The sequence below is a fragment of the Ovis canadensis genome, chromosome 17 (assembly GCF_042477335.2).
Source record: "Ovis canadensis isolate MfBH-ARS-UI-01 breed Bighorn chromosome 17, ARS-UI_OviCan_v2, whole genome shotgun sequence".
NCBI lineage: Eukaryota > Metazoa > Chordata > Mammalia > Artiodactyla > Bovidae > Ovis > Ovis canadensis.
In genome coordinates, this window is record NC_091261.1 from 14290001 (window position 1) to 14299856 (window position 9856).

At 48.0% G+C, this 9856-nt stretch overlaps 1 protein-coding gene across 1 annotated transcript; it reads left to right on the top strand.

The window, feature by feature from the left end:
- The first annotated feature begins 319 nt into the window (after positions 1-319).
- Positions 320-9333, top strand: SFRP2 (secreted frizzled related protein 2). The gene is made up of 3 exons (XM_069556647.1): positions 320-1535; positions 3917-3997; positions 8162-9333. The coding sequence occupies exons 1-3, from the start codon at positions 1037-1039 to the stop codon at positions 8464-8466; spliced, it is 885 nt and encodes a 294-aa protein (XP_069412748.1). The 5' UTR covers positions 320-1036; the 3' UTR covers positions 8467-9333.
- Positions 9334-9856: the final 523 nt, after the last annotated feature.

Consider the following 9856-nt stretch of genomic DNA (forward strand, 5'->3'; position numbering starts at 1 on the left):
TCCCAAACCGGGAAATGGGCAGTCATGTGTGATTCTGACGAGACTCTGTAGAGGCGCTTCCACAGTGACAAACTTTTCCAGACTTACCCCCAACACAACACCCCCAGCGTTTTATTGACATTCCCTTTATCATGCAAAAGTTTTGCTCTGACGACTCTACTTGTATAAATTCTCTGCCTTTTGAAAGGGCAGGCGGGAGCACTCTGCACGGGTGGGCCAGACTGGGAACCGCGGCTGGGGATCCGAGAGGAAAGCAGCCTCGCCGAGCGGCCTCGGGCAGGCCGGACCCTGGCGTGGACCGCGGGCACAAAGAGAGGGCCGGCAGCTGGCTCGCGGCCGCCGGGAATGCAGTTCCGCCCCGCAGCCCCGGGCCCAGCAGAGACTTCGGGCTGGGGTCAGACAGCCCCCGGCCCGGGCCACGCGGGGTGCAGTGCGCGTTCCCTCGGGACTTGGCTACGAGGCCGCCGTTCGCGTCCCTCCATCTCCCGCAGCCCGCTCCCTGCACGCTCCCTGTTGGGGTGCAACCGCCAGGCTCTTCTATTTATTGTTTGTTTGTTGTTTACTGCGGTCCTAGAGCGCGCGCTTGGCAGCGTCCTGGGGGGCGGGGGGAACATGGGCCGGTGGGCGCAGCCAGAATTTCCTTCCAGGGAGCGCGTGAGGGGCATTCTCAACAGAACACCAGACGCAGAGAGTAGTGACCAACCCTCCTCGGATTACTCTCCACTGGCTCCTCCCTTGCTCCCCCCCGCCCACCTCCAGATTTGCATAAAAAAGGCCGAGAAAACTCTGGCCGGGCCCCAGCTGCGGCTCACTCTGCTCCCCGGGGTCGGAGCCCACCTGGAGCTGCGCGCGGGCTTTCAGCGCGGAGCCCAGCGCAGAACCTCGCCCGCGCAGTCCCCCGCGCGCCCGGCGTCTCGGCGCTGACTTCCAGGCCCCGGAGCCGCGCCAAGCGCTGCGAGCGGACCCGGGAAGAGCTCCGGCCCCCACCGCCGCCGCTTCACCCTCCCTCCGCCCCCCCGGGGGTCGCGCACCCACGATGCCGCAGGGCCCTGGCTCCCTGCTGCTGATCGTCCTCGCCTCGCACTGCTGCTTGGGCTCGGCGCGCGGGCTCTTCTTCGGCCAGTCCGACTTCCCCTACAAGCGCAGCAACTGCAAGCCCATCCCGGCCAACCTGCAGCTGTGCCACGGCATAGAGTACCAGAACATGCGGCTGCCCAACCTGCTGGGCCACGAGACCATGAAGGAGGTGCTGGAGCAGGCGGGCGCCTGGATCCCGCTGGTCATGAAGCAGTGCCACCCAGACACCAAGAAGTTCCTGTGCTCACTCTTTGCTCCCGTCTGCCTCGACGACCTGGACGAGACCATCCAGCCGTGCCACTCGCTCTGCGTGCAGGTGAAGGACCGCTGCGCTCCGGTCATGTCCGCCTTCGGCTTCCCCTGGCCCGACATGCTCGACTGCGACCGCTTCCCCCAGGACAACGACCTTTGCATCCCCCTCGCTAGCAGCGACCACCTCCTGCCGGCTACCGAGGAAGGTAAGCCCTCCTCCTTATTACACCCCACCACCAGCTCCACGAAGACCCTACGGGATCCCCTTGCGTCCCCGCCGGGGTGCCAGTCCCAGGCGGGGCAGACGCTCTCCTTGCCCTGATGTGTCAGCGTGACAAAACTGAGATAATCAACCCCCACACCAAAAAAAAAAAAAAAAAGTACACACCCCAGTCTCTCATTCCCCTCCCCTGTTATACCAATTGCTCTTTCACAGGAACAGTTGAAAAGGGAGGCGCCGGGCGGGGTTGGGGGGGAGCGAAGAAAATGTAAAACTGAAAGAGGTCTTTCCTTTGTAGATACATGCACAATTCTTTTAAAAGATGCTAGCACGGGGGCCGCGATTGAGAGAGTTGGAAGTGGCCCTCCGTGGAGGAGTTGGCGGGTGAGCACCCTGGCCAGAGCACCCGGGCCTGAATCTCACGCAGCACGTTTTTACCACTGGGCAGGATTCTAGACGCAGGGACACTCCCTACAGCCACAATCGCCAAAATGCGCAAACAGATAGTCTTTTAAGGCACTCTCTGTTTGCCATTCAGGCTTTGAAAATAAAAAGTAGGGCTGGCTCGTGTGTGTTGAAAGTTCAGCTTTGGTTGTAAAGTGCCCAGGTGTCCAAGAAAGAAGCACAAAGGGAATCTCCAGAACTCATTTTTCTATCACTAATCAGCTTTTATCTTAGGAGTGGTTTTAATTAACTGGAGAAAATCGTGCAAAAGAGAGTTTCCCAAGTTTTTTTAGAAAACAGAGGGGGAGTTCCTGCACAAAAACCATCAAAGCAATGAAAACCTCATGGGGGCTTGATATTCTTCCTGAAAGGAAAACATATACAATGTGTCTGAGCTGATTTAGGTCCCCCGGGACAGAAAGGGGGCTTCCTAATCCCTTTCAGGGCTCCAGCAGCATCTCCCTTTCAATCTCTAATTGTTTTCCTACAGCCATCATTAGTTAAAGAAAATGCAAAGTTGCTTAGCAATCTTTCCTGGCAGGCACCATGAGTCTGCAATCATCTTATTGGTTAGATTTATAATTTATTGCAAATGTTTGGCATATTTCAAACATTTGTCCAACATATACCACAGACCAACCAATACAGGTTAGTAACATTTTATATACATTCTTAGAGCCCCTAATTGGAAAAGTTTCATTTTGTTTGAGAGAGGGAAGTTAAGGGCAGTTTTATGTATATTGCTTTTGTTTTTATTTTTCACAATCTGCACCAACTTTATATACTACATTTCTCAAAAAAAAAATTTCCCCCTTCACAATAAAAGTTTGCATTTTTCAAAATCTGCTCTGCACTTTCTCCAAACTGATAAATAACTTCCAAAATGAGTCATACAGGTTTTCTTTCCCGTGAAAACGCAATTTCATATTAATGAACTTTCACCTAAATTTTAAAGACAGTATTAGTACATTTATATGTGAGAGAAAATGAATGTTTTCTTCTTTCCCTTTTTCCCAAGGAATCACACTCAGAAGAGCCGTTAGCCGGCTCTCTCATAATCGAGCTAGTGCACATTCCTGGGTTTGGTCAGACCCCAGAGACAGTTTGCTTCAACTTTCTTTGGCTTCTGGAAAAGCTTTGGGTTTTTGTTTGTTTGGGTTTTGTTGTTGTTGTTTTGTCTGCTTGTTTTCGAGCGTCTGAAACAGGCAAAGAGAGGAAAGAAGAACCTGCACCAGGGAGGAGTAAATAAATGCTGCCTAACTCAAGCACAAGCTTGGCAGAAAGCACGAGGTGACGCAGGCCCAGTTAGAGCAGGCTGGAACTGCCAGTGAGGTGTGCTTCGAAAGGAGAAGAGCTCAGACACTAGCCTTACCACACTAGCCCCCTCACCCAGTCCAGACTTGAAACTCCCTCGAGATGACTCCATCCCCCTGGCGCCCCCAGAAGCAGCTTGGCTGAAAAGCCAGCAGAGGCCAGGCTGCACTGGTGGCCTGCAGCTGAGAAAGATGATCTTTTGGCCATCGTTGGTCGTTGCTAGTTTTCCAAAATCCTTTAAGGGTCTTTTACTGCTTTCTCCTCAGAGAGGCGTTGGGGCTAACTTTTTCAGAGACTGTGTTTGTCCCAGGAGTGAGAGGAAGAGCGAAAAGCTACAACCTGTCTCAGCTACCTGCAGCCACACCCCCACACCCCACCACTGGGAATACCTGTTCACAGTATGTGGGCATTTTTGCCTGTCAAAAAAAAAAACTGGGAGGCATGGCACACTCTTAGGCGTGAGTGGTCCTTCTGTTTTAAATGGGGCAGAGTTGGGGGTCTTCCAGGACAATTGTCCCTCCTGCCTGAAGAAGCCCCTAGAGTGAGTTGTTTACAAATGCCACCTGCTGTTTCCTTTCAAGCAAAGTTACTAATGTTTCATGTTTCTAGCTCCAAAGGTATGTGAAGCCTGCAAAACTAAAAACGAAGATGACAACGACATAATGGAAACACTGTGTAAAAATGATTTTGGTAAGTAAACACTAACAAAAGTTTTATTTTCCAGTACAACTTAAAGATACAATTCATTAAGATGTTCCGATTACTGGGTAAAGTGAAAGTGAAAGTCTTTGCAACCCAATGGACTATACAGTCCATGTAACTCTCTAGGCCAGAATACTGGAGTGGATAGCCTTTCACTTCTCCGGGGGATCTTCCCAACCCAGGGATCGAACCCCAGTCTCCTGCATTGCAGGAAGATTTTTTTTTTACCAGCTGAGCCACAAGGGAAGCCTTTTACTAGATAAAGTTTGGGTAAAATAGCATCACAGCTCATCTTTCCTTGAGCTAATCATCTAACAGGTTATCTTAGTTTCCTCTTTACATTAACTATCTTGTATTGAATTGTGTCTTTTCTTAGATGAGAGTCATTGCTGTTAAGCAATAATCAAATAATGAGAATTGTTCATATCATGAATTTCAAATGGCATATTTTTCACTTCACTTTGGCTTTTTCTTGCCAGCAAGCATGATCCTGGCCCATGTTCTCTTTTTAGTCACTTAAACATGTGTCCCAGGGATGGAAACATGTAAATATTAGCCTCAGTAAAACAGATTCAAGACATTAAGTGGGCCCCAAATAGAAATTTAGTCCAGTGCCAAACATGATGCTCTGCTTCTCGTATTCCACTGTCAGTGAGTATATCCAAGGTACTAGTTAATAATCTGGTGGAAAGAGTTTCCTTGAATTGGAAAAAAAAAAAAAAAGCTAGGAATTTACTTTGGCAAGATACATGCAAGGTGCTGTGATGACACAGTGCTCAGGAACTCCCAAGTTCCAGGCGTGTAGATCACTTCCCTTAAGGGAGAACTCTAAGAGGAGACTATCCACCCAGAGCTTCAGCAGCACCTCCTCTGAGTCCTCCAGCCTCTGTGGGGATCGAAAGAGCCAGCTAGACATAAGACCACCACTAAATTCAGAGCTGGGGTGGCAGAGAACTTCACCCAGATTTCTGAGACATTCATGCTTTCCTCCCCTTCCAAGAGCAGGCACTTCTTGGTGTGTTTGAGGGGTTGATGCCCTTTAAAAGTGTTTATTCAAGCAGAAGGTTGAAGTTACTGGTAAACAGATGTGGTCTCTGTCCTAGCAAATAATAACAGACTCTAACAGACCTCTAGGAACACTTCTATGTACTCAGCTACACCCTGGAGACAGAAGCCACTCCAGTGTATAGTGTGGAGGAATGACATCCCACCCTCTCCTTACAGCTTACCAGCCAGAAGCCTCAGACCTGGCCAGGTCCCTGGAACTCTGGACACCACCAATCACTGCCCCTTGCAACCCCAGGTCACTTCCAGAAAGTGTCCTGTGCTTAACCTTAGCTGCTCCTAGGACATCCATAGCTATAGGAGAAGCTTCACACAGCTGAGGAAGGGGAAGGAAGGAGGCAACTCAGTCTGAGCTACTCCTCCCCCTCAGCAAGAGCCACAAGGGGATGATGGGGTTTCCTATGTCTATACTCAAAGACAAAAAACTCTCAGAGTAGGAGATGGCCAGGCGTGTTGGCAGCAGCAGTTGCAAAGCTCCAGAGCCTTACCCAAAACACAGTTCTCAGCTTCCATGCTCAGGATTTAAGGCCAAATTTTTAAAATATAATTTAAATAAAGTTTATATAAAAATGTATGACATTTTATTCTGGCAGCTTATAGCCTTTGCACTAGCTTTAGTACAGATCTCTCTCCTGACTTCCATGATATAGTGAAGCTCCAAAAAAATTGAAATTAGGGCTCAGGCATGCACGCGCACACACACACACACACACACACACACATACACACATACACACATTACCTGCTTGCTTAGTGGCTTACCTTACATAAGATTTCTTTCCTAAAGATGCTGCATTAAGACCTGTGTAAAAAAAGTGGGTGTGTGTGTGTGTGGCTGGCTGGCTGTCCCAGGGTTCTCTTTCTCGTACCTTGGAACAACTTGGAAGTCATTACACTTAAGGTATCACACATGCAGATACCTCACAAGTTTGTTTTCTATTTCTTCATGTTCATTTTGTCCCAAGGGGGATAGTAAACTTAAATTGTATGGGGTGAGTCCTATACTGGTTTATAAGTGGTTTTCCACACAGCCTATGTAGTTTTGGGGAGTCATGAAAGGGTAGAAGGAACAAGGTAGAAATCTGATGTATTTAACTTGAATCATCCGTGAAAGCATGACAATCTCCCCACTGCACTTCTGAAGGACAAGAAAGATGAAGAAGACCTCCTGATTTCAGTAGGGAAAGTACTGGTGAAGAAAGAATAGATTACAACTGCCTGCCTCTGTATGCAACCTTTTGTTGGACCAGACAGTATTGGGTTGGCTAAAAACTTCATTCAGATTTGTCTATAACATATTATGGGGAAAAACCTGAACAAACTTTTTAGCCAACCCAATATCATCACCTCTGCCTCCAACACACCCTGCATCCCCCCTCATACCTTCCATCCAGGGCAGGAAAAGTTATTTAAGAGCTTTGATTCCTATATTTGGTCCCAGCAGAAAACCCAGGAAGGAAACATCTGAAGTTTTCCCATGGTAAGCTCTTAAAAAGTTTGTTATTTCATAGCTAGAAAAAGATGAGTCATAAGTCTTCCCTCTGATTAAAAGTGATGATTTTTCTGATGTTTTGGGCTCAAGAATGTTTAGTCTGACCAGGCAAAATCTCACACATGCTCTGTCTATGCTATTGATGAGGGTCCCAGGTAGCATGATAATCACTTCTCCCACCATATACCTTCCCCACTCCCAGCCCTTAGGCCGAGGCCACAGAACATGTAACATTGCCATGTGCTTCATCTCAAGAAAAACCCTGAGCACCCAATATTATGACCCAGATGCACCTCAGACAAACAGTGGTTGGCCAAGTCCCAGCACGCTTGATTTACCTGGCCGAGCTTCAGTCGTTTCCTGCTCGGCTGGAAAAGCCAACTTAGTTGAATTCCTCTGACAGAGAAAGAAAGAACTCTCCAGAGCAGTGATTTCTCACCAAAAAAAACCTCTTCCTCTATTACTAACTTAAACAATGCACTAAACTCCATCAGAGTCAGGAAGTCACACCTGCATATAATCTCTATGGAACAATCGTGAACACATTATAGTTGGGCACATGAAGGCACCAGCCAGGACGAGAGATTCGATACCGTGGCTGAGATCCTGTGGTCTGGGGACTCGAGTTCTGAGAATTAGGCTCAGCTGGGGTACAGCATAACTGGGTGACCTCTTGTAAATCACTGCATTTCTCTGGGTTTCAGATTCTTGGTGTACCAACAAGAGAGTTTAGCTGGATTATCCCTTCAACCTTAAAATTCTATCCCTTCCCTGACTTCATGGAGTCTTGAAATTTAATTCCAGCATGTATGTTTGTAGGGTTTTCTTTCCCGAAGCGTACTGTCCATGACTATAAAATGTGTCCTTTATAGTAAACCACTTACTTTGGGTCTTAGCATTCTAATGAGTCTACAGATCCATCTTGGAAGCAGGGCATATATGATCTGTAAATGCCTTGGCCTTGGACAGGCAAATGATAGCATATGAGGATGAGGTCTTCAGAAAAACACTTTTACAGCTAAACATGTTGTGCTCTTAAAAAGAGTCTTGGATATTTTTTCTCCAAGTTACTTTACCAAATCAAATGCAGCTGTAAGATCAATTCTCCTTCCCTGTAGTCTGTTCTTTAGAAAACAATGATTGTGTGATATAATTTCCTTACAGGTTTGTCCAAGAACTTCTCCGACGTCATAAATTGAGTTTAAAGTTTACAGCCACAGAAGGATCGTGTTTCACCTAAGAGTCAGGCATTTCTTTTCATGGTGAATTTTCCAATAGGGGAAGTCATTTGTCGAGGAGAGCACACTCCACATGCAGCCTCTGTTCAAACACAGAACGCAGGGCAAGGAGGGAAAATCAATTGAGTCCACAAGGGGAGTTTTTAAAGGATGGCTGGTTTGAAACAAAGTGCCCGATCAACCCTTTGAGGCTTTAGAAATGGAGCCACCTGCTGCCCTCAGCTCCCAGTCCCCTGCCTGCGGCCCCCATCAACCCCAGGGAGCTCCTCTTCCCTCTCCCAGGGGAGTCTAGGACACGCGGGGGGATTTATGCCCTCCTTATCACTGGTGTGATCCTGCCCCCTTCTGTGTTCGCAGCACTGAAGATAAAAGTGAAGGAGATCACCTACATCAATAGAGACACCAAAATCATCCTGGAGACCAAGAGCAAGACCATTTACAAGCTGAACGGAGTGTCCGAGAAGGACCTGAAGAAGTCGGTGCTGTGGCTCAAAGACAGCCTGCAGTGCACGTGTGAGGAGATGAACGACATCAACGCGCCCTACCTGGTCATGGGGCAGAAGCTGGGTGGGGAGCTGGTCATCACCTCCGTGAAGCGGTGGCAGAAAGGGCAGCGAGAGTTCAAGCGCATCTCCCGCAGCATCCGCAAGCTGCAGTGCTAGTCCCAGGCCAGCCTCGCTGCGGACCGCTCCCAGGGCCCCGCCGACCCGCCCCCGCTGCTCTGGGACGTCAGCGCGGTTTCCCCAGCACACTCCCTCGGCTCCGGCCTGGAGCGGCTTCCCCTGCCTTTTGCACGTTTGCACCCCAAGCATTTCCTGACTTATAAGGCCCCAGGAGCCCTCAGGAACAGATAGGTGTCTTCACATAAAGGAAAAACCCACCCAAATCTTGTAGAAATATTCCAGCTAATAAAATCGAAAGGATTTTTATAAAGTTTTTAAAAAGGTCACTTAAGAGCTATTTCACGTAGGTGCAACTGTGACTCTGGCTTGATTTTTTTGGTTTGGTTTGGGTCTGTTTCCACTGAGGTTGCCGTAACGTGCAAACAGCTTCACTTTTCTGTGTGGCCCAAACTTTCCCTTTTCTGTTGTGGGTCCAAAACCCAGTTGAGATAAAGCTGGCTGTTATCTCAGCACCTCTCTCAGCTGCAGCCTGAATCAGCACCTGAATCGTGTAACAAGTCATTTGTCATTTAACATCCCTGTTGGGAACTTAACAACTGTAGCATGTATTGCATTTTGCATTTCCAGGTAGAGCACTTCCATTTATAAAAGCCACATTAACCTCCATAGCATGAGTTCTTCAAATAAAAGGCAAAACAGACCAATTTTATGATTGACCCGAGTACTTTAAACTTTGTTTAAAACACTTTTTTACTTAATTTTGCAGATTAAACCATTGTAGCTTACCTGTAATATACACAGTAGTTGACCCCAAAAAGTTGTAAAAATATTGCTTTAACCAACACTGTAAATATTTCGGATAAACATTATATTCTTGTATATAAACTTTACATCCTGTTTTACCAACTCCCTGTCTTCTGTCTTGTCTTCTCAGTGGGAGGAACTGGGAAGGGAGCCGAAGGAAAGTGATCACCTCCTTCCTCCCTAGGCCCAGCCCTCCTGCGGTTTGAAGTGTCCATTTCCTATGTGGCTCAGAAAGCACCTCACCTCCACCACCCGTCCCCTGGCCCCTGCTTGTGCCTCACACCCCACACAGATACTACCACTGCAGACCCTGCAGGGAGGCAGAGGTTTGCCTGCTTTGGTCTGGTTTCATCCGTCCAGTGGCAGCCTCGTGGCAACACAAGCCTGCACCTAAGGTTCACAAGCTTGGCCACTGTGCTTTTCATTTCTGCAGATTTTTATAATGAAAAAGAATCACTATTGCAACAGTGTTCATTCTTTCCCCACTTAAATTCTAACCATCAGATAAACAGAGCCATGGTTTGCAGAGCAACCACTGAAAGGCAGTGGGTAGGGAGGGGGTGGTGAAAAGATAACAGGAAGATGAGAAGGGCTTCCATCCATAAAACATCGGTCCAAATGCTTC

Bases quoted from the DNA above. Each gene is read 5' to 3' on its own strand.
- SFRP2 (XM_069556647.1), top strand. From the start codon at position 1,037: ATGCCGCAGGGCCCTGGCTCCCTGCTGCTGATCGTCCTCGCCTCGCAC. The intron at 1,536-3,916 runs GTAAGCCCTCCT...TCATGTTTCTAG, and splicing joins CCTGCCGGCTACCGAGGAAG to CTCCAAAGGTATGTGAAGCC. The intron at 3,998-8,161 runs GTAAGTAAACAC...CTGTGTTCGCAG, and splicing joins ACTGTGTAAAAATGATTTTG to CACTGAAGATAAAAGTGAAG.